This window comes from Dermacentor variabilis, chromosome 1 (genome assembly GCF_050947875.1).
Source record: "Dermacentor variabilis isolate Ectoservices chromosome 1, ASM5094787v1, whole genome shotgun sequence".
In the NCBI taxonomy this organism is placed as follows: Eukaryota; Metazoa; Arthropoda; class Arachnida; order Ixodida; family Ixodidae; genus Dermacentor; species Dermacentor variabilis.
In genome coordinates, this window is record NC_134568.1 from 282,782,474 (window position 1) to 282,807,529 (window position 25,056).

Sequence of the window (25,056 nt, forward strand, 5' to 3'; positions counted from 1 at the left end):
TTTACTCACGGAGCGGTAACCGTGGCCAGCGAGCTCTCCGCCACCTGGGACTCCGGGGACGGCATGTTGCGGCCGGCTGGAGTCGCGGCGGCGTCCTCCTGCGGCAGACCGTAGCTGCGGATCTCCTTGCCGAAGCTCGTGTAGATGCCCGAGTCGGCCGAGTCCGAAGGCACCCGGCGCACCTCGAACACCTCGGCACCCTTCTTGCGGCCGGCCTTCTTGGGGCCCGAGAGCACCAGGCGGCCCTTGCGGCTCCGGGGCACCCGAAGGAAATCCCTCGGCAGCGACGCGTACGGTGAGCCACGGCTGACGGCGCAGCGGCTGCCGTTCTGCGTGCGAACGAAGGATGCGCAGGGATCAGCTGGAAGAAGGAAAGCTTCCCGAGCCGACGATTAGGCCGGCCGCATCACAGAGTGACGGCCGGCGCCCGTTCCTCCTGCGGACACTGGCGAGGAACTGTGCGAGCGGCAGCCGCCGCCGCGGCTTCAAACGAAGCGCGCAGCGCCTGCAAAGCCAGTTGCGCAACCATGCCTTCGCCTCCTCCGCGGGCTCCGCACTCTCCGCGAAACCCCAGCCAAGGCCGGCGGAAGGGTCAGACGAGGAAAAAAAAAAGAAAACCTTAGCTGAACATTCGAATTATTAGTGGCCGCCTTTTTTTCCTCGATATTGTCTTTTTTTTTTTCTTGTCGTGTTGTCATCTACTTGCTACAAGCGTTGACCAAATCGAAAGCGCCTGACACGAGAAAGGCGCTGCTTCGAAAAGAAAGCGGGCGGAATGATCGGCTTCGCTACGACTTCTATTACTGGACGACGCTGATTTTCAGGCCTTTTAGTGGTCCGCGACAAGATCAGCTGCCGCTGTATGATCCTCTTTGTTTAAGGGATGATTGACGTGCACTGCATGGAAAATGTTGCCGCCAACATTTTCCTGGTAGAGAGAGCTACAGGAAGAAAGAGAGAGAGAGAGAGAGACAAGAGTAAACAGAAAAAGAAGCTGTGTCTAAGGAAGTCATCAGCGCGCACGCAGTTCTCAAGACAAGGTTGTCATTGTCTTTATTGCTTTCTTTGTATGCCAGAATTTGTGGAGCGATGCAAATAAATGACACAGATCTTGCAACATGCGGCAATCCAGGACGTCCAGCGAGCACCGAGAAAAAATATATTCGCAGAAGAACTCATATTACCGGCGGATGCTTTCTTTCCCTGCTTTTTTTTTTTTTTAGGACACGACTGCAGTGTAGGAGTACGAGCCGTGTAAAAGCAATTTAATGAGGTAACTGCCACACACAGAAAAAAAAGACAGCTGATATATGAAGTAGAAAAACCTGCTCTAATATGAGCTTGTGACTATCCTTGAGACAATCTGCGTGGGTCTCTTAACTATTGTAGTATGGGTATATTCCGCGAAATAAGTGTTATGAATTATTGAATGACCGTACTACTAATGCCAAAGTGCTTAATAGTCATGACATGTGATGTTTTCGACACCCGATATGCGGGCTGCGAAAAGCACGTTTCCGAGCCCCCGCTCCCCCTGCTCCGTACCCGCCTCCTTCCCCTCCTCCGAACGCACTCTAAATTCATTTCTACCGCACGATTGTGTTTGACGCGCATAACAGAAGCTTTATGCCGAGCATCTTAGGTATGCACGTTGAAGTGTGGCCTCCATAACTGCGATTACAACGAAGCTCCGTGTACAGTGCCGAAAGAAAGTGCACACTTCGTTCTATGCTGCAGCCCCTGCGAAAGCATTTTCTCGCCATACGCGGGTAATTTTTTTTGTACGCCGAAAAGAATCCGCCACAACTGCTCCCATAGGGGCACCAGTGGGATGCAGTGACAGCGCGGGGTAGTGTCACAGCGAAATCTGAGCGAAATGCAAAGGCAAGACTTCGTACAAACGGGCCCGCCTAATCGCCGATGAACGGAGCGTTCTCTTACCGCACACCGCGATTGCAGGCGCGGCCACCAAGAGCGCGGCGGCTCTCACCTCGTCGTCCGAGCAGCGGCTGGCGTCCGCGGTGACGAGGATTTCGGGCGGCTCGTCGTCGCCCGCGTCGGCCACCCTCGGCACGAAGCCCGTGGAGCGGACCGAGGCGTCCCGGTTCATGCACAGGCGCGTGATCTGGCAGCCCCCGTCGGTGTGATCGTCGGCCCTGGACTTGAACGAGTAGCGGCCCGCGAAGGCGTCCTTGGAGCGCGCTTCCTTGCCGCTGCCGGCGCCGCCCTCAGAGCCGTTGTCGAAGCTCGAGAGACTCGTCGAGTCGCAAGACTCGTAGCAGGATGGCACGGCTGACTTGTCTTCCGCGGCGGCGGCTGCCGCCTTCAGGACGTCCCTGACAGCGCCTAGCTGACCGCACGGAATCACGTCCAGCCACTCGGGCGCGCCGCCGGCCAGCGCCGCCAGCGCACCCTCGGCCGGCCGCTTCTTCTCGCGGCGCGACGGCGGCAGCGACCGGTGACCCACGTCCATGCTCGCTGGTCGGCGCAAACCTGCCCGCTCACCGTGTGCGAATGCTGGGCACATTGAAAGCAAAACGGAAACGTCAACGAAGCTGTTACCGTCGTCGACCAATCAAGCGGATGTTTATTACCGATGCGCGCTTCCCTCTAATTCAACTTGCCTTTCACCAAGAATTGATACCGCCGTCGAAAAGTTTCGGTCGTTAAATCAGACAGTGAGTAGTAAAGGACACTCACGGCAGTCCAAGATCGCTGTTCGGCCACACTCTGTGGTTCAATGCGCATAGCTTCTCAGCATAACCCATTCCTCCACAGCGATGCGATTCAATGCTCGGCCTTTCGCAAGGTGCAGTGTACCTACCAGACGCCTGGAGCCAAAACGGGGCTCGCTTTAGTTTCCCACGCGACTAAATATGCGTGTGTGAGCGAAAATGTCGCGCTCCACATGTTGCGAGAAACAACGCGGAAGAAAGTCGGAACGAGGCACGAAAACTAAGTACGCGTCTCGTTTCGCCTTCATTCCGTGTTGTAACCTGTGTGACAAGAACTAGCCGCTTTACAAGCCTTATTAAATGCGTATAGTTATCTAAACTATACCGGTGATCTATGAATTGATTCATAACATGCAGCTGCAACTATTTTCCCGATTGTATGTGGTCGCATGCAGTGACATGTTTACTGTAAGTGGTGCACAGCTCCGAATGAAACATGCACCATTACGTCAGGAATTGTTAGGATTTATAATGCAAGCGATGTGGAGACTCCACATAAATCTACTCCACCGGATGTCATTTCGTCATCAACTGAGTCTGCTGAAGTTCTTTCTAAGCAATAGGTCAATTTTTCTTTCATTTTTCATTTTCAGAACTTAACCTCTGCAGTTTACCCTGATCTCTTAAGATACTGCAAAGACACGCGTAAAACGTCTCAGTCATCCCTTTACTATACGCCTGGCTTCCAGCATTGACTAGCACAACCGAACGCATGCCTTACCCCGTAAACACGGATTTCTTCGTATGTAAACAACATCTGAGCTTAACAAGTTAGAAAGAAAAAAGGAAAAGGAAACATGGAAACCGAAGAAGAATACAACAAGCAGCTGACACGCGGCCAACTGTAGACATCTGCGCTCAAAGGAAATGTGCACGTAGCTTTAGCGCCTCTGTTTTCGTCGGCACTTGCATACTTGCGCATATTTGGGGTGAACGGCGTTTCCGTTACTGACAGCTGTCACCATGGCAGGATGACAAAGACTACTACATCGACGTGACGTCTTGTTAAACGAAAGTGACATCGCGTTTGGGAATGACAAGCAACGTACGGATCAACGCTAACGTGCAGCGCCTCCCTCCAACCCCCTCCCCCCTTTTCCAGCTCCCGTAGCTATCGGAATTTCACATAATAAAAGCGCCAAGGAAGATGGGAACCGAGGGATTCGATAAATAAGATTATAGTGCTTTTAAGTCTCATGTGTATTTAATTATGCAGTTTAATGCAGTATTTAATTATGCAGTTTCTCCTACGTTTTTCTTGGCTCCAGCGCATGTTGGCTTTATATGGTTTTCTCTATAAACAGGGGCTTCAAAAATCCATCACAAAATATCAAAAGGCAGCAACTGGATCAGTAAATAGGCTGGTCTCGTTGAAACGATAAGAAAAGCTTAGCGCGCTATAAAAATACATCGAATTCACAAGCGCACAGCCTTGAGGAATTACGTTCCTGCGCACGTAATGAAAACATTTCACCTGCCACTGATTAGTCATCAAGCAGTGGGGCATTCAAGTCACGACTACAGAACCCTTGGTCTTATTTTTCAATTTTTTTCTCTTGATCTCGTTTCTTTCCTTAATTTAAATTTGACTAGCACAAAATCATTCACACTCAATCATGGCAGTGGTTCCTATACGTGCAGCTGGTTTTGAAAAGGGCACCTAATCTCAGCTGAATGTTTTTATTATGGCTATGGGGCATAAGAATATGCAGCGTTCGTATTCTTGGAATAACGCATCGAATGCTATGGTGGTCTTCGAATCACTGTTCGAGAAAAACAGGCAGCGTTTTTGCTTTTCCAGGATATCTGGGTTGTCTGGCAGACGTTATTAGAATTCATATTAACTGCGAGTTCGGCTTTCCTTTCGTGCAACAATGCAAGGCGTCCGTGACCAACGTTCAGCAGCAAGCATTCGAAGTAATCCGACTGGAACACCTTCAACCACTTGGCGTCACTCAAGGTGATGAGGAAGCCTCGGAAGCCTCTGCAAAGCCCATCAGAAGGAAGCCTATCCGAAGCGAGGAATCCCAGACTGCATAGATGGTAAGTATTTTGGGGCCCAAAATAATTGTCTTTGAGAACAACTCGATTTGAACAAATAGTCATGGTGCCCATTCGAATACCTTTTAACCAAATAATTCCCGAATAATTGTTGGCAGAGCAATAGGTTATGATGTGTCTGCTACGTGGCTGTGAAGACGGAATAGCGGAAGGTTCGTGAATTTTTTTGACCACTTCAGGTGCACCAAAAGCTTGGCGCACGAGTATTTCCGCGCGCCACTGCTATCGGTATCCCAGCAATAGATAGCCGCTACCACGGAGCAGTTGCGAATAGCTTTTTGAACCAAAATTATTATTCCGTTGAGGCTGCAAACAAGGCGACGAAAGAGCTTTCTTGCTTTGCTTTTTTTTTTTCACTGCGAACACGCAGTCAGGCAGGTATACAACGACATTATTACAATTGCTTTCGATACGCAAAAACGTGGGCTAATTTTTCCCCCGCTTGTTGACCAGAGGCCAAGTTGTTGTTATAGCTGACAGGACAGAATAAAATGTATAATTCCACAAGAAAAAGATTGCCGGACTACTCGGCTCATGATGATTCACTTGCGGCGAATGAAAACACGAGTGACGTGTGAATTGTTGTGTGAACATTTCAGAGAAGTGTAAGAAATGTATTATGCTAGGCAAAATGGCTAGCATGCACTTTACAACCGTGTTTGTACCATTTGTGTTCGATTCAGTTTAATAAAATCATTCTGCGCATACCCCTTTAATATCGCGGAATATTACGCGAGAGAGCGTAGCGCAAACACAACTGCATACGGGACGGGATCTTACACACGACGAAAGTACGCGCACTTCCTGCCTATTTTTTTGTCTTTTGTCATGTGGAGCGCTTACCACATACAAATGAATCTCCAGAGGAATGGTGCTTCCATCAGGGTGATTTCAATGTCTCTACTGCTGTCTTTCGGGGTGCTTTACTTTATAGAACCGCTATATGGAATTGTACATCGATAGGTGTGGCCGCGGTCCTAGCACCTTTTGTTTAATAATTGCAGACAAATGGGAGTGTATGTTACAATAAAGCCGGCTATTCCAATTACTTTCTGAAAATGTTTCATAGTCCTTTCATTTTAACGTGATCCAGAGGGCAGCGAACTGGAGACCCGTCTACTTGACCGAACGAATTTCCTTGATTTGCTTTCCCACTTCTGCGGCTGAGCGAAAAACAACAAGATGCAGCAGATCCAACGCGTTGGAATCTATATATAGCGAAGGTTCGCGTGAGTGCATAGACAGCCGAAACACGAGTACACGCACACACGCACGCACACACAAGCGCGGGCGCACACAAATTACAGCCAGCCTTTTGTTAAGCGGAGTACCTGACTACTAATGTGTATGACGGAAGCCTTGAAGACATCATGCATGGTTTCAGAGGCAGCATGCGCATACGTACGTAGCTAGCGCAATTCGAATCCATTCTACCCGCAAGAAGCGGTCACTTCCTCATTACCGTGCAGCAGCGGATGCACGAAGGCGAGCTTTCTGGTTCTTTTTTTCTTTCCCCCGCAAGGCCGGCGCCACCCCGTAAGCGCGGAGACGAGCGCCATCTTGTGGTTATGTAAGGAACGCAACGGCGCGGGAGGCACGGGTACCCCGCTGTGGTTGGTTGGTCTATTCGGCAAGAGAACAGCTAGGCCACAGCACCCACCATCGCGAAACCTGGCGAGGCTGCGAAGGAAAGCTTCGCTTTTGAAAAACTATGCCGGTGGAATATAACCATCTTTTTGATCGACTCTTTTCAGCCTCACCATCCACTGCTACGCAATGGCCCATCGTGGTTATGACGTAACCGGTGCGCCGATCGGGGCACTGACAAAGCGCGGAAAGGAATAGAATTGGCATAAGAGTCATTACGGGATCCTGACTGTGCTCCAGGGGGTTACGCCGTTTGCGTTCAACATATGGAACAGCGGAGACAAAGGAGCAAGACAGGAAAACGAGACGCATGCGCTGTATCCCGTTTGTGTATCTTTTGTCGCATTCTGCGCTGTTGGCCCGTGTCGGACATAAGAGAAGGCAAATTGAGCCCGTAATCACAAAGCAGTTCTTCCCCTATAGCTGCTCCAAGAGCCAGCGCCGGCCTTATTATTCAGTTACAAAGGCACGCCTTATTGCAGACAGTTCTTACTAACGCAAAGTTTACTGAGCTGGTCTCCTAATTAGCCTACAAGCCGGAGATATAGGCTGCTGCCATTGTCGCTTGCTGAAAAACAACCTCGGAACGGTTGCCAATGCCATGACCGCTTGGTTACAATCGCACGAGCGATGAAAGGAGAGACGGGTGGTACGAGAAGTATCAACATGCGCCCACTCCCAGGAAACGATGTCACACAATATCCGTAGTGTCAAACGAAACGTTTAACGCAAGATGAATAGATTGTGATAAGTAGATAGGTAAAGAACAGCTTCACGTGTACCAAATAACTGAAATATAATTTAAAAAACTGCAGAGCAAGACAACACCGAGGAAGCATACAAGTCCCTTGCAACGTTGTATTGCATTTCTCTCTCCCCCCCCCCCCCTGAGATGATAGTAGCCCAAATAACCGGGGCGAAAGAAGAAACGCCGAGACCATAGCCTCGCCCCCCCCCTTCCCTACCTCGCATGGTACATTTACTGAGTGCACTAATAACAGTGCTGTCTTGACCTCCAAAGAGGCACAAACTTATCCATTGGAATGTACAACGCTCTATAAAGTATTCCCCCGCCACAGCAACCGCCAAGCGGCGTGTGTAGTGTGTATACGCACGCTCTGCGCGCCTGTTCACGATCGCTTGGAGCGTCAAGCCGAGTTCGAGAACGCAAGGTTGCGCTAAACCATTCAGCTGTCAGACATCAGAGACAAAGCGGTCGCTCCAAAAGGATATCCTCCACGTGACGGTCGGCAGGACCTTGGAATAGCTTGCTCGCCTCGTTTTGTGCTCTTTTTCGAGCTCACTGTCCACGTGGGCCTCATAACCATTGACAGGCGTTGAAAGGGAAAAATCACGTTGAGCGTCAGCTTTGTACGAGGAAGCGTCCAACCAGTGCGAGCAGTTCGCTTTCTCAGTCACTACTGGATGTGAAAAAATACAATAAGAAAGACTAAAGAAAACGGTCGAAAACTTTAGATCTCCAAAAACAGTAATAACTGGCACTTTTGAAATCTAAGAATATATAAAAAATTAAGCGAATGTAGGACGATCTGCCGCTTTGTATTTCGAGGGTAAAATGAAAAAAGAATACAAAGTATGCTGCGTGCAGCGTTCTATATGTATATAATAACTAGTCGATATCTACCAATCATTATTCAACTTTGTGACCAGAATGGCAATGCGAGGTTTGTAGTTTAGAAAAACGCCGCAGCGGCCCGCCGCTGGCATGCCACAGCGGCGGCTTTAACTCAGGAAAGAAAAGCTACGTGAAATTCAACGCGCCGCAAACAACTGAAAGGGGTATTTTTTAATGTGCTCTGCAATCTTTGTTTAACATTGAGGCCATCAAGTTAATAATTCAGAAGCTACTTTTTATGACTAATAAATACCTTACTAATAAAAAACAAATATACCAGAGGCTTTTTCAGGAGGCTGCTAACAACATATACTTGGTTTCAGCCACGTAGAAGTCTTCACTTTCGTATAAAGCTTGCTCCGCGTCAGCTACGACAGCCGCTATATTGGAGCATTTGTACACCCCCCTCCCCCTGCCTAAACATAGAAAATAAATTTTGAAAACGATGCTCATTTGCAATTTATAAGCACGGTTCTAGTCCACTGTAAATGCGTCTTTGGAATTTTTCCGTCGCGTCATTAAAAGTGTCGCACCTTGCGACATTGGCTTAGCTGAATGTTTATAAAAACCCGTTTACAAAAAATGCTAACAGCCGCGCTAGTGCTATTTGCTAGGTCGGAGATTAATTACAGAAAACACGAAAAAAAATGTAGCCTTGTACGCACTGCTTCTAATGGCTGCCCTCTGAAAGTTTACGCTCGCACTCCGCTTGCACCCGCAGCAGAGGTCGCGCAGCGCGCCTGAAGCGTTCCGAGCTGCAGACACACATATGTGGCCTTCGGTGGCAGTGTGCTCTTCGCCACAACAGTTTCTTTAGTCGGTCGAAAGCCTTCACAAGCAACGCCAGCTAAATTCCCCTCCCTCATGCTTTGACGAGGACCGAACAACAATCCTTGTTGGAAAAGTACTCTGACTTCCTCGTTGTCTGTCCCAGCTTGCTTCCCCTGCACTAAAGCAGCAACAAAAGTTCGAGCGGTTATGCTGCAGATGTTGCAAGAAAAGTATCCGCGACGGGAAAATAATGTCTGCGCATTAGGAGCGTAGTGCATGTTTACGTTAGGAGCAGACTCTGTCCACACGTTTCGTAAGAGAGACGACGTTAAGCTGTCTTATGATTAACATACGTACCGGGCAAATAGTGAATGCCTCGTGAAAACGTGCAGGTTATTTTTTTTTTCTTACGCATCTCACTGTATTTGCAAGATATCTATTTCATAGAACCTTTCACTGTTTTCAAACATAGGCCCTGGACTGCTTCCGGTTTTGCTCATTGACATAGCCCGCTAAATTTAGGGAGAAAGAAAGACATTGGCTGTGATATTGACTAGCAAGAGTGCGTTAAAATCTAATCCTGCAAATTTTCAACACTTTTCCTCCGTACATAGGAACAATTTTACAAGTGAATGTTGCCCTAAGTGACACGAACATTTTTGTGTATTTGTCATGAGGCGCAATGCGCATGTCTTTTATCTGAAAACTTAAAAATAACTTTTCCACCAGTAAAACAACTTAAAAACGCGCTTTGTTTTCCGCCGAAGTAGACTGATAAGACCCGTGGCCGAAAGTTTCTTGAGGGCGCACTCTCGCTGCAGTTATCGCGCGAGTGAAACCGTCTATAGTGAAGCCCAGGATCGCCTCACCCGCCGTGGTTGCTCAGTGGCTATGGTGTTAGGCTGCTGAGCACGAGGTCGCATTTCGATGGGGGCGAAATGCGAAAACACCCGTGTACTTAGATTTAGGTGCACGCTAAAGAACCCTAGGTGGTCGAAATTTCCGGAGTCCTCCACTACGGCGTGCCTCATAATCAGAAAGTGGTTTTTGCACGTAAAACCCCATAATTTAATTTTAAGGATCGCCTCAAACATTTTGTCGCTGGTCCCTTTTGATATTAAAAAGAGCAAGAAAGATGTTGCCATCGTTGTGGACGTTGTACGCGCTTATTCCCACAGGAGTCGCGTCACTCTGCTCGCCACCTCCCACCGCACTGTGTTGCATAAACATCTCGTGATGCAACACACCAATGTTCGAAGCGAGTGCCCGTTGCTGCGTGGGGAGGCTGAACGATACAGACCAATCGCGAAAGGAGTACAAAGTAGTGGGGCCCCACTCCGCCAAAAAGCGCACAGTGCTAGGACCAGTATATCTCCTATACATGCATTCATATCCTACTTCAATAAGTGTGGGCTTGCCAGCCGGGACAAGGCGTCCGCGCTTGCATTAAGTTTGCCCCTTGTGTGTATAATCGTAACGTTAAACTTACGCAGTACCAGTGCCCAATGCATCGGTCTAGCACTCTGAGGGGATGTCAAAATAAGGAAATTTAGAGGATAAGGAAATTTAATAAGGAATTTAATAAGGAAACTTAGAGGACATTTGCACAAAAGATCCACTTCTCGAGGCGCTGTGATGCCCATACAACAGCATAAGCTTCTTGTTCAACTGTTGCCGAGTGGGTCTGGGCTGGTGTTGGGCTCTTGCTGAGAAAACACACCGGCATTTCCCGGCCATTCTCATCGATTTGGGCGAGGCATGCTCCTAAAGCTACATCGAATGTATCTGTTACTAGAATGCAGCCCTTGCTTATGTCAGGCGCGCTAAGTGTCGGCGCCCTTGGCAGCTGTTCCTTCCTAGCTGTTCCTAGCTGCCTAGCTGTTCGAAGGTTTTCTCCGCGACGACGCTCCACGGTGTATATGTGCTGCGGAACACGGCGTCCTGTCAAATCGGTTAGTGGTAACACTAACGTAGTGTACCCGAGCACGCAGTCGCGGTAACAATTACACAGCCCAAGGAAGCTCCATAGTTACCGTTTGTTCTGAGGCCGCGAAATATTTTGAACCGTAGCAACCCTTTCAAGGTCTGGCGCGTTTAAGCCGGACCCTATAACATTACCAAGGTACTTGACTTCTTGCTGTGCAAACTTCCATTTTTCAGCATTTACGGTCAGTCTCGCCTGAGCTATAGTCTGTAGCACATGTCTTAAATGGCCCATGTGAACTTCCCAAGTGCTTGAGTACACTGCCACATCATCACTGTACGAGCATGTATATTCTCGATGCTGCTCCAGTACTTTATTCATGATGCACTGAAAAGTGGCAGCCAAGTTTTGCAGACCGCAAGGCATCAGCTGCCGCGCATACTGCCCCTCATGTATGACGAAGGCTGTGTGCTTCTTCGCATCCTCGTCTAGAAGGGAGACGACGACGAAGAAGAAGCGCTCGTCCCTAGTCAGAGATCGGCTCCGTGATTGCTAGCCAATTACGCAGTGCTAATTACCTCATACCAAAGTTTTGCTTGCACCAATGTGTCCGTGAAGGCGAGCGGCATCGACCGATACCAGCTGACCCCAGAGGTGCTTTGCCATATTTCGTGACTGCTTCTACTGCCGCCGTGCGGAGGATTGCTAGGCTTAGGCGTGTTCCGCGGACACTCGGCCCAACAACACCGTCGCACCGACAGCGGCCTGCCGTACACCTCGGCGGCTGCCACTCGTCAGCTCCGAGATGGAGGCGCCCTCTGAAACAACAATGATCGTGGACAATCACATGTGCGTTCAAGTTCAGGGAACAGAGATATCACCCGAGGCATACCACAGCGACGCCGGATGGACGCTCGCGGGGGAACGCATGTCGAGGCTGCGCCAGCGGACCCCCGCCAGCGGCAAGCCCGACGCACCCGGCGGGTGTCAAACAAGCACGAGGTCAAAATTCTACAAGAACGTCAGAGCCTCGGCCATCAAGGCAGCACGCATGCCAGCCATGCCACTAGAAGAAACCAAGATAGTTGTCAGACCCAGAGGGGGACTGGACATCGTCAAGACCGGCACCACCACCGTCGCTGCGGCCATACTCGCTGCGGCCAAGATCACGAGCGAGGAAAGCGCCGCGGACACCATCTGCCCCAACACACAACAGAACATCATGGTCGTAAGTACACCGAACGAAGACAACGCGGCAAGGTACGCTAAAATCCAGGAAATATCCATTCAAGGCAAACTCTACGAGGTCAGCGCATATCGCACGGCACCTCACGACACCGTGAAGGGCGTCATCAGAGGCATCCCCATCGACGCGAGCGCCGAAGAGCTAGTAGAAAGATCGTCAACGAGAGGAACCCGCTAGCAGTGGCCTCAAAAAGGATTGGAAGTACGACCACTGCGATTGTGGTGTTCCAGGGGCCCAAGGTACCGAACTTTGTCCGATACGGAGTCACCCTGATTCCGTGCCGCCTCTACAAGAAACAGATCGACGTCTGCCAGCAGTGCGGCCGAGTGGGACACCGCAAGGACGTTTGCCCGACCCCCACAATCAAGACGTGCCTGGCCTGCGGACTCGCGAACCCTACAGAAGACCATCGCTGTACCCCAAAATGTCAGTTGTGCGGAGGCGAACACCCGACCGGAGACCGAACGTGCAAAACGAAATACAAGATCCCCTACGTAGTGCGCAAGCGACAATGGGAGCGCCGACAGGCCGAACGCCAGCTACTGTCGGAGAGCGATTTCCCGCCACTGGACAAGCCGCCAGCTGCGCGAAAGTCAAGGACCCCATCGGAAAACCGCGCGCCCAAATCCAGAGACAGCAGTTGTTGCAAGAGACCCTGATCCCCAAGCCGGGGAAGCCGCCGGACACGGATAACCTCCGGCCCATCTCGCTCACGTCCTGCGTGGGCAAGGTGCTGGAGCACGTCCTGCTCAACAGGTGGCAAGACTACCTGGAACGAGAAGGGCTGTACCCGGCCACTTTGATCGGCTTCAGACAGCATCTCAGCACGCAGGACGCGATGCTGCAGCTCAAACACCAAATCATCGATGATGGCGGCAGCGCCCGCGACAACAAAGCCATCCTAGGGCTCGACCTGCAGAGCGCCTTCGATAAGGTGAAACACTCGGCGATTCTGTCCCAAGTCTCCAAGCTCAACATGGGGGAAAGATCCTACAACTACATCAAGGACTTCCTCACGGACAGGACTGTCGAGCTACGAGCAGGCGACCTACAGACGCAAGAGAAGAAGCTCGGGAGCACCGGAACACCACAGGGATCGGTCATTTCGCCAATGCTGTTCAACCTGGTAATGATCGGAGTGGCCGAAAAGCTCGGGTGCATCGAAGACGTCAGGCACACCATCTACGCGGACGATATCACGATATGGGTGACCGGTGGCAGCGACGCCCACATCGAGGGCGCGCTGCAAGCCGCCGTCGACGCAATAGAAGACCAGCTGGAAGGCACCGGACTGAGATGTTCGCCGAGCAAATCGGAGCTTCTCATACTCCCACCTACCAAATACAGCAGAGGCAAGACTAGACAACGCGAAAACGAAAAAATCAGAATCGTGACCAAATCCGGCAACGTAATCCCCGAGGTCGGCAAAATTAGGATCCTAGGCATGGTCATCGAAAAGCACGGAAGGAACGGCGAAACCATCACCCGTCTCAAGGCAAAAACAGCCAACGCGATTCGACTCCTCAAACGAGTCACTTCCAGAAAGGCTGGCATGAGAGAGGAGAGCCTAATTAGGCTCGTCCAATCTTTCATCATCGGCCACGTCGCGTACGTTGCAGCCTACCACAGGTGGCTGCAACACGAACGAAACAAAATCAACGTGCTCATCAGAAGAGCGTACAAGACAGCGCTGGGCCTGTTCGAGTCCACAAGCACGGCCCGCTTGTTACAACTCGGGCTACACAATACGGTCGACGAAATAGCCGAAGCGCAACGGACCTCTCAACTGGAGCGGCTGTCCATGACCAAAGCCGGGAGGAAGATACTGGACGATCTGGGAATAAGACGCTCGAACGAGGTGGAGATGAAGCTCCCCGTCCCCGAAGAGGTCCGACGCCAGACCAGAATCGACCCCATACCGAGGAACATGAATCCCGAGTTCAACAAGGGAAGAAGAGCGGCGAGGGCCAAGGCTCTCATCGACCAGCATGCCAACGACGAACACGCGCGGTACGTGGACGCGGCCGAATACCAACGGAACGCCTTCGCAGCGGTCGTCATAGAGGCGTCAACCGGCGCCACGAGGACGGCAGCGAGCGTGAGAAGCACCGAAGCGGAGCAAGCGGAGGAGGTAGCCATCGCCCTGGCCATCGCCGACGCAGACTGCCACACGGTGCTGAGTGACTCAAGACAGGCGGTGCGAAACTTCGCCAAAGGGCGAATCTGCAGGGAGGCTGAGCGCGTACTGCGAGCGGTAAAACTAGACGAACGAAAAGTACGACTCAAGTGGTTCCCGGCGCACGCGGGCGACGCGTCGGAACGCAATGAGAACCATAACGAGACGGCACACGCCGCGGCGCGAGCGCTAACCAACCGCGCCCCGGCGACAGACCGTCCGACATGGTTCGGAACCAAGGACCGCATGACGGATTACAATGAAATCACGAAGGCCTACCGCTTGGCTCGCAGGACTCTTCCACCCCCGCACCCGAGACTGAGTCGAGCGGAGGCGGTAGTACTGAGACAGCTCCAGACCGGATCGCTACCGAGCCCGAAACTGTTAAATCGCATGTACCCCGAGACATATCCGACAGATATGTGCAGAGTCTGCCGGAGGGGGACCGCAGACTACACGCACATCTTGTGGGACTGCATTAAATATCCAGAAGACGCTAACTCAAGAGCACTCCCACCGCGGCTCGAGGCAGCCGCGAAGAGCTACGACCGAGACGATCAGCTCTGGGCCGTCCAGCAGGTCCTCGAGGCGCTCGAAAGGCACGGACCCAGCGAGCCGGCAACGGCGAGCGGAGACCCGCGCCGAGTAACGGCACCTTCGAGGATGACGTAGGCCCTCGTCGGGGCGCGCGAGCGCCCAACTGCAGGCATAATTAAAGTTTCTCCAATCCAATCCAATCGTCTAGAGGTACCTGTCAATGCCCACGTAACCCATCGATTACCGTGATGTAATTGGCTGCCGCTACCTAGTAAGGCGGCTCGTTTGCTTGGCCCATGGGAACGCATCGGGCTCAGTGATCGCGCTCAAGTGTCTGTAATCAACGCACAGTCGTATGCCTCCATCCTTTTTCGCCATGCATACCGCAGGGTGCGCGAAGTTACTCCCTGTGGAGTATATGTGCCCCAAGTGCAAGAGCTCCTGAACCTGGCGTTTACCCTCTCCCCTTAAGGTGAGAGGCGCGCAATAGTTATATGCTGGTTTCGGCTCACTCCCTGCCTTTAGGCGCATGCTGTGTAAGCCTGCGTCACACCTGCCTGGTGTATTTCGAATCACTTGCGATTACCTACTCACTTGCTCTCGTAGCTCTTGTCTCTGTGCGTCTGTTAAGTGATCTCTTCCAGCTTATAAGTTGTTGCTTTGCTGCGTGCTCCTCGACAGCGCTGGAACATACCCGAACGGTTTCATCGGTTTCAATTATGACTACCCCAGAACTTACCCTAGTTACGTACTCACGCAACTTATTCGCATGACTGCTTCGTCGGCTCCCATCTAGCTCGATTAGATATGCGGGTGGCCTCTCGCGGCCGACCACATTATCTTTATGGTACAGTATCCCTTCAATTACGTTTATTCAATGGGTGCGTGCCTGTGCCTGTCCCCACGCTTCTTTTAGGATGGGGTCAGCTACCTGGCTTAGCCTAAAACGCTCACGTTCGCCACCCACTCCGGCTCATTCGTTTGGTGTACCTCATCATCGACGCACATTACCTCAACTTTTGCGTTAACCTGTATTGGTCCATCCTGCTTTTTAGCCTTCGGTAGTACCTCCTCCACGATGGGACGTTCATGAGCACTGGGCGCATCTACCCCATTTGCAAGTTTATCAATAACAGCGCTCAATATCCCCAGTTCGCTTTCTTCACAGCCAGTATATCCGGGTTTCCCTAGCATTCTGAGCGGAACGCAGGCCAAATCTGCCTCTGCCTGCTCACCAAATGATCCCATCAGTTTTCTATTAGTTCCCCTCGGTTCATATCCCGGAACAACAGACCTCCTGATGATACTAATCGCTGCCCTAGAATCAATGCTGCCTTGGAACTCTGATTTGCCGCAGACGAGGTTTATTGTCTCGACAGCGTCGAATATGGGGGCTCTCACCGCGCGTTTCTCAGCCACCATCCCCACACCGAGCACACTGTCATTGTCCCAGTTATCCGTCCACGCAAGATTTGCTCTACCTGTTGGCGCCGTTGGGCAGTCTCGCGCAAAATGCACCACGAAACTATAAACAAAGCACTGCCGGCTATTTGTATTGACTGTCTTGGTTACCACTAGTAAAATCTTGCGTGCATCAGGAAATGGTTTCGGCTTTTCTTCTCCCGCTACTTCGCCCGAGTTGGCCATTCCTCTCGGGCTTTCTTCGAAGCTTTTCGTCAGTTTGGCGGAAGCATCGGTTTACTCGGTGTCTCGTTCTAGATGACTAATGAACTGGCTTCCGAACCTAGAGCGTCGCGAAGCTTGTCTGTTACCATCCAATTTCTTAATTGCTCAGCGCTGCAATCCTTGTAGCTATTAAGGTAATTAATCAGGTGATTTTCAAGTCCTACTGTAAATTGTAACCGTGTCTCACTGCTGCGTTTCTACGATTGAGTAAACAGGTGGCGATACTCAGCAGAAGATAATCGAAGCCCTTTAAGCACGGTTACTTTCACAGCATTATAATCCTTTCTTTCGTCTGCACTCAGACGGATGAAAAAAAACCCTGGCTCTCTACTCAATCGAGGCAACACCAGTACTGCCCTTCACTAGCGCGGCACTTCGTAAGAATCAAGTGTCGCCGAAACATCATCAAACCATAATGGAATGAGCGACTCCTGAGTAGGCATGGGCAACAACACGTCTTTCAGAAGGCTCGTGTACTTTAACCTACTGTCCTCCCTCCAGGCTGCCTCTATGCTCTGGGCATTTTCGGCGGCCCTAGCACTGTTCTCATTTCTAAGCCATTCCATGGCTAGTTCCATTTTTGTAATTCGAAGCTGCATTTGCAACATTACCATATGGTTAGAGCCTGACCCTCCCACGGACTCTTCTGCGACCCTAGTCGTCTCGACATTCAAACCCACATCTATCTGCCCGCCACTCTGGTCAGGTTCCATTCCGCTAACCCCGCCACTACGCAAGTTATACCCACTGGTCATAACAAGCTGCAAGCCAATAGCTGAATGAGACAGCCACCTGCACTCATCGTGGTTCCAGCAGTAGTGGCTTTAGCGTCTTGGATTCACGCCCCAGCTGAGCTCGTCACCAGTCAGTCATTGTCTACTCTTCCACCAAGGTGGCTGTTTCCTCCTATCTTCTCAGCAGGACATCCTGTCGACTGCGCCAGTGATGTTGGCGAGCCCCTTTCTTTAGTGCTGACCGTTACTGAGAAAGCCGGTTCTTGTATTTGTCGTTGATGAGAGGAGACATCGACTGGAATACATGTGGTTCGTTTATTGGACGAGGCGCACACAGCACGTTCCGAAATCCGTCTCCCCAGACCCTCCCCTTAAGCCTGCTTAAAACCCCCGCTGCATGGGCTCCTCTTCAGTTCATTCACGGCTGTCTCGACCAAGGGTTACGGTCCCACGGTCAAGGCACGGTACATGAACGCCTCGATGTAGGATCACCATAGCCTTCGGGCCATAACGCTCAGCAAAGTCGCAGTCCGCGGCGCTCACTCGAAGTCCTAAATCGGGGCCCCGCCGAAGGTCGAGTGAACGATAGCTACCGCCGCTGCCCGTGTCGCCCGCGGTGATTCGCGCCCGCCGCACAGATGTACTACGAGGCGCTGACGGAGACGTTCCGGCCAACACTGCTGCGTGAGTTCGAGAGTGTGCTTCCAGGAACACCACGCCGGAGCAAGCTGCGACTTGGGCGGCATTCCGCCTGCAGCTTAGTTTCTTTTATAGGAGTCACCAACGCCGATGTCTGTGCCGCTGTATTAGCGTATACTCACAGGCATGGCGTCGCTCTGTCTGACACCATTTCATTCGGCCGAGTGGTTCTATTAACTAATGTGCAATAATATGTCAGCTCTGTAGGATTGTGGCGGGTAACATCACTGAATTATGGCAGTCTTTTCAATTCCTTTGCTATGAATAGGATGTAAATAGGCCTAAAGATAAGGAAGTTTCTCACGCCAAGTTACACGTGCGTAAATGATGCACTTTCTTAGAACGCGCAAAGGTTTAAAACGTGAAATTTTCATGCGTTCGAGAATGGCATTATTATTTACAATGTGCAGCATTCACAGTACTGAACATGGCACACACGACACCGTCATTTTTTGTCGTATCGTACAATCGGGTGATGCGAGCAGCCACACCAAGCTACGAAGCCCTTTTGGTAGCTTCAACGGGGTTCGGGCTGTTGACGCAATTGAATATGCCGGGAAATTATTCACGTACCGGAGAGGGCCGCACTGCGCACTTCGTTCTTTCTGTACTAAGCACTGTTTTACTCGTGCTTCTTGTTTCATTGAAATGAAAGTAAAAGAAAGGTTTAGTCATCCAATACTAGGGAGGGCTGGTCCTTTTCATATAATAGCAACAATAATAAAATATGTCGTAAGTCAAGAACAAACAGCGTCATATGTTCGAAAAATGTAGAGCAGAGTTTGCTGAAAATACTAAATGAAGTTGGCATACGTCGTAGACACACACACACGAACATACAGAGAAAAAAAGCCTAGTTCAGGTTGCAGTAAAAGACGTTGTGGGACTAGTTGGTGCATAGCTTTCAGAAGGTGAAGCGCCACCAGTGATGGCACACTAAGAAGGAACAAAGACAGGAGAAGGCGCTCCTGTTTTTGTTCCACTAAGAAGGAACAAAGACAGCGCCTTGTCCTGGTTTTGTGCCTTCTTAGTGTGCCGTCACTGTTGGCACTTCATCTTTTGAAAGTCAAGTTGCACTACGTACTTATAAATTTAATAGCTTCTGTTTCTGTAGGATCTTATAAAGTACTGTGTATGTTTTTTCTGTCAGGTGACCCTGTTTTTATGCCACCATGACGGCGCTGAGTCTTCTGTGATCGTGATTTTTTTTTCCGGGACACTTCCATCTATTCCATGCTGCGCGCGTTCGCGGCCCGAGGAGCCAAGTAAAACTTCTGTGCACCCGTCTTAAAGCATCGCCATTCTTGTCACTTCCTCTCGTTTCCTTCCCCAGTCCTTTCCCCTTACTCTTTGTTGCAGACCAGAGCTCGTGGCATTAAGCTGTCCTTTGTTGGCTTTATCCTTAATGCACCCCCTCTTTCTCCCTCTCTCTCTCGATCTCTCTGTTTGCGTGCCAGTCTGACTCAATAATGGCATTGGCTTTCATGTAAGCTCTGTCGCTACTGCTTCACCGATGAGATATGTCGGCCCGCTTTCGGCCATTTGCCGGTTGGCCGATTTCTGCTGACTTTCCGCAAAGGCGCGATTTACTCCGTTGTCGACAAAAAGACGCAGTTTGTTTGAGGGTAGCCAAGGTCTTCCTACAAGGAAAGCATTCAGTTCCCGTTTCGAAGCACATCTTAAATGGAAACGAACGCATGACCACGCGTCGGCAGCCCCCGCACACAGTACGAAAAAGCACAAACGTGGACGTTAGTGTCCTACCTCTTTGCAGTTAAACTACGAGGGATAAGCTGCATTTACACATGTACCAATGCAACATCAGGGTTCCGAATCGCTACTATATCACCAAAGACTCGAAGGCCACGCGAGGCGCCACAGCCGAGGACGCCAACGTTGTTAAGATTGCCTTGAGCTCCACGATGTTCTCCAGTACGCAAGTACGTGTGGAGCGATGACAGTTGGATGCTTATAATTGTGCGCATACGCGAAATAAGGAATGCATTATAAACTTTGAATGCTAGAATTATCAGGACGATGACATATCTGAAGAGTAAAGATTTTATGGTTTGGGACGCAGCAGTGCGTGTGATTCACACTGTTGTTCCTAGAGTGAGGATACCGTACTGCGCTTAAAGTTCCTTGCTGTGTCCTTGTCCCCTCCACCTGAGTCAGCGCTCACACACGTTCGAGTATTTGCTGGTTCTAGCTGCTCACAATTAGATGTTATGTAGTCTTCCAAGTTATTAGGCTGAAATGCAACGACAGAACTGATGATTCGGCTCCATCATCTATGCCAGATCCTAAGCCCTCTCTGCTCTGCTCTCAGCGTCGCCATGACGGATCAGTTTGGTCCTATTTGCAAGAAAATGAAAACACAGAAACACACACACAACAGAATCACCTCCATGTATAGATCATTAAACGACAAATCCATGGCTCTTGCATTCCATCTCCTCCGAAGTGCCGAATGTATCACTGTACAGCCGTCTTGGTGACTCCACAGTTCATCTACTAGCACAAGGTCCCGGGTTATATTCCCAGCCACTAGTATTGCTTTTCGATTGAGGCGGAAGGCAATGTTAGCGTATTTAGATTTTGGTGCACGTTGTGTGATTCCAAATGACAAAAGTGATCCTTAGTTCCACATTACAGTGTATCTCATTCAAGGTGTGACATCAGGACGTAAAAATCCCGTCAATTGAGACATTTGTAATTCGGGTCACGTAAAATCTTTCCGGACGACTCATTGTTATTGCCTAAACTTCTCTGCAGGGTGCTATATATGCAACAAAGTGTTGGTGTCTTTTTACACTGCGTCCTAGGTTATCTCAAAATTTTATTTCCTACACACAACTATGCCACAGGAAGAATCTCGCCGGAAGCGCTAAGAATTTGAACCAACTTTCGTGAAGATCGACATGTTTACATTATATGGGCACCCGAACACTCCTTCCTTCCCGGGAACGAAATAGCGCACAACCTGGATCGAGCACTGATGGACCGAGCAGGTGACTCTCAAATACTGGGAACGGAGAGAGACCGGATAACCAGCTTTAACGAGATCACCAAACACTATAAATTTGGAAGGACCCGTTTCTCCCCGGCACACTCCTCGCTAAGCAGACGGCATGCGATGGCATGGTGCCTCTTACAAACAGATGCATATCCGAACCCGGTGGCCTACCACCGCTACTAGCCGGCCCTTTACACGGATAAATGTACTTTCTGTCAAGGAAGGGCGGATCTACAGCATATGGTTTGGGCTTCTCCTCGGATACCCACACAGAATAAAACACATGAGACCAGTGAGCAGTGGGAGACCCCTTTGCTCAGCTCTGCACCGGAAGACCACCTAAGGCAATACAGGAGGCCGAAGATGCCGCCAGGGCCCAAGGGGGCGAGGCCGTCACCTACGTAGAAAGGCCTATGTCTCATTAATCTGCTGTACTAAAATAAAGTTTATTCCTCCTCCACCTACACACACTGTACGATGCGCGATATCGACATTCATATATATACGACATCTGGCCAGAACATTTGCAATGAGATCTGAGCGCTGAGTGAAGCACGCCTACAGTACTCTCCGCAGGTCCCTTTAACTTCGGAGCTCGGAGCCAAGTACTAGCAGCAGGGGAGAAGCAAGGGCAATGCGACGACAAAGCTTTATTCTTTTCGTTTTTTTTTAATTTAGAGATAATAATGCTTTCAGAAGACCTGCTACGATCCTGCTTGGGTGATAACTACACAACTGTTGCATCACAACTGTTATGCTTGTCGATTTTATTGTTTTTGTTTTCGCTGCTTTTGTATTGCATTTATTGCATTTTAGCCACTCCCCTCTCTAATGTGCTAGGGCATTGAGCGTAAATGAATGAATGATATCGCGTATTCGCTCACATTTAGTGCACATGAGAGCGCGCGATACTGGCGTCGTCGACTTTTTCTCAGAAGCAGGGCGATTCTCGGAAGTGAAGCTGAGCTATGCGACTTCGTTCAGCGCATTTGAAGCAAACGGCCTGTCTCATGCGGTAGCGCGTTCAGTCGAAACTGCTGGACCTACGTTCGGTTCCTAGAGCGCAAAGTAATCCTTTTTTTTGTATCTAGCCTTCGGCTAATATTGGTTTCCTTCAACGCGATGCACCCATTCGATCCAAGATTAAACAGCATTGCAGCTATCGCTGTGAGAAGAATAAAAAAATACCGACCCCTTCAGCACAGGTTCTCCTTTCTGAACAGAAACTATAATTCATTAATTAGCCCAAGACTGCTGCATGAGTAATGTTATGGACACACGCCATGACTTCTTGCACACGTGCCCCCCTCGCCCCCCCCCCCTCCCAGTCGCGCCAGTCCCCGCACTTCTGCCGGTCTAAGATTATATACCACTTCTCTTGCGTGTCCTGATGAAAATAAATGATCACGTAAATAAATGGTCTTTTGTGATACTTAAGAAAGAAAAAAAGCGCATTGCTTCCGAAGCCTCCGATGTCCTGCCCCGTTTATATACAGATAATTCTATAACTTTCAGCATGCGCATGCATGGATGCTTCTGCATAGCAGAGTGCAGGCCTGAATGCTTGGCCGCCTTAGTGGCCCTCTAGGCGCTTCCTGCGTGTCAAGTTACGTCACTCTTTCCATCGGTATTTTCGCTTGACGACGCAGTTTGCCAACAACGAGCCTTGAGGAGCGAACAGGCAGAAACATTTCTAGAAACGTTTGCTTAGTCACGCATCCCACATACACTGCGGCGCGCCTACGAAATTATGAATGATTGCACTAAATAAAAAAAAACAAGGATGATAATTGCGTGTTCTGCCATCATTTACATGCGAGTTATTATATATCCATAGGCTTACTATCCGGAGGGGCGGGGGGAGGCAAGAAGGGCAACTCCCCCACTTTGTCATTTGTTCCCCACACTTCTCTCCCTCCTTTCTTTTTTTTTTCTGAAAGTGGGCCCTTTCGATTGCACACTGTCAAATCCAACACAACAACAGCTGCGGCCAAGTTTTCCATGATCACAGCGTCCACGTAAGCGATGCTTCTTTTTTTTATTGTTACGCATCCCCTCCTTGGTCAGCGAGGATTGTTAATTCTGGGGGCCTTGCAGCGACGCGCTGTAGCAGATGCGTCGGCGCGTGGTCAGTCGCACTAATTACGGGCTACGGTTCTCCGCTGCAGGATTCGCCTGCGCCTTGCACGCCTGCATTGCTGAGGAGGCAGCCGCTGGACAGTCGAAAAGAAGTTTCCCCTTCCGCCGATTTGTCCCAAGTTCCTTGAGGCCCGTCTAACCGTCTTAGAATTACACAAAAAAGAAGACAGCGTTGCTTTTTATACTATACCGGTTCCTACTGGTTCGTCATATGCGATTGATAATCAGATCTCTTAATGATAAAGATAGCTATCGCTGACGCATTTTTCAGCCGCTTTTATTGCAATGGCAATCCGCAAATATATATATATATATATATATATATATATATATATATATATATATATATATATATATATATATATATATATATATATATATATATATATATATATAACGCAGAACAATCGAGCATATATTATGCTTACTAGGCGTAATCGATTGTGACTTCCGGTCTGCTGACCACAGTTGAAGAATTCGTGGGTGTCGAGGGAGAGAACAGAATCATCTTGTGTGCGGAGGAGGAGGATGTTGTGACGCGTGCACCCTGCCGAGGCGGCGTCTTACACCTCAGCCGCAGTTTGGTGCGGCACAATAGCAGAAAGGCTGCTCGCAGCGCTGCACGTCTACGGAGCAGCCGATCATCAAGAAGCGGGAGCTGCGAGCCAGAAGCATTTCCGCGTTTATTCTTCTTTCTTGACATTCTACTGCGTTTAATCGCATCTCCCCTCCACGTTTTCCTTATGTTGACTGCACAACAGCCTCGCAGTCTTTGGTGCATCCATTTGCTTACACTCAACTGAGAGCCGTTGACATAATGAGCTTCCCGCTGCGACGCGACGAGCTCTTGTCTCCGCCAAGTGAGCGAGCGTAGGTGGCTCTCATTTAGACACGCGCCTGCTCTCGGCTGTCCCTACGACTCAAGGTCCAGGGAAACGGCGGCCGCGATCGTTGCTGGCGTCGCACAAGTAGCTTGTTGCGTGGTGCGACGCCACACCGCGTCTTCCTCTTTCCTCGTACACGAGTTGGCGTGATTTCTATTTATTTGTTTCATCAGCACGCGGCGCGGATGGGGGAGCCTCCTGCGGAGGATTGCATTTTCCTGGGCGGCAGCGGCGCGGCATCGGCGTTTTGTCGCGCACGATCGGCGTCCGAGGGGAGAGGGAAGACGTTCTGTACAGCGTGCCGGCGTGCGTGACCCGCAAGCCACCGGCGCTCAGTGTTCCGCCGGAGCCCTGGAACTCCGCTTTGTGTCCTCAACGGAGCGGTATGTTCTCACGATGCAGAAGGGAGGGAAAAGAAAAATGCCAGGCCGAGAGGGAAAGCGGGCCAGCTGGCCACCGAAAATAGCCATGTCGCTACCGGCGTGGCGCATCGTGGCATGGCTACGACAGGAAATTGAGAGGAAACGCGGGGCCTCGGCGTCTGCAGGACGCCGTGCGCGCGGCCAGACATGCTGCGTGGGCAGTTTACATGGCACTCTCTGGCAGTGCCACTACTTTCGGGGCCGAAGAACAGCGACGAGGAAACAAAAGACGGGGAGGGCCACTCGCGCGCACGTGTGCGTGCGTGCTCGCGGCCGGCAATGCTGCCAGGCGCCGAACAGGAAAGGAACGCTTCTATATGACCCAGATCGCGGAGAGGCCTGCAAACCCTCAGCCTCTCGCTTTCGGTCGGCTCCTGAAGCCGCAAGGAGGACACTGGGGCCCAAAGGCTTCGGCCCTGCCCGCGCCGCGACGGCCACGCCGCCGCAGCGCGAGTCGCGAATCGGGGCCGCTGGCGCGCTGCTTGCCGGACTCTCTCGCCGCCGTCGGGCGCTTCGTCGCGACGCCGCCGCGACGACGAGAGCTGCGGATCCCACGAGTACAGGTGTGAAATGCTCCACTATGCGCGCCTCCGTCAGCGGATCGTCCACGAGATAAAGAAACTGAGCATAAAAGTTCGAGGGAAGCGGCGAAGAGTCGAACAGGTCTCGTAGTGCCGCCACGAGCTTGTGAATTGATATCCGATGTGTCGAAAGTGACGGTGAGCGTGGACGCTCCACCTTGT

General features: G+C 50.6%; 1 protein-coding gene and 1 long non-coding RNA gene across 4 annotated transcripts in view; one reads left to right on the plus strand and one right to left on the minus strand.

Annotated features, from left to right (window-relative positions):
• Window positions 1-25,056, plus strand: part of LOC142566116 (uncharacterized) — a 281,596-nt gene that overhangs the window by 160,487 nt on the left and 96,053 nt on the right. The window contains exon 6 of one of the 3 annotated variants that reach the window (XR_012824969.1): window positions 4,617-4,778. The exons of the other annotated variants lie outside the window; for them this stretch is intronic. This is a non-coding gene — a long non-coding RNA (uncharacterized LOC142566116). The remainder of the gene's footprint in view (window positions 1-4,616; window positions 4,779-25,056) is intronic. 3 annotated transcript variants of the gene reach the window in all.
• Window positions 1-25,056, minus strand: part of LOC142566109 (uncharacterized) — an 84,063-nt gene that overhangs the window by 10,077 nt on the left and 48,930 nt on the right. The window contains exons 2-3 of the mRNA XM_075676903.1: window positions 1,991-2,517; window positions 10-329 (exon numbers count right to left, since the gene is read on the minus strand). Coding sequence (XP_075533018.1) covers window positions 10-329; window positions 1,991-2,473 — 803 coding nt within the window. The 5' untranslated portion in view covers window positions 2,474-2,517. The remainder of the gene's footprint in view (window positions 1-9; window positions 330-1,990; window positions 2,518-25,056) is intronic.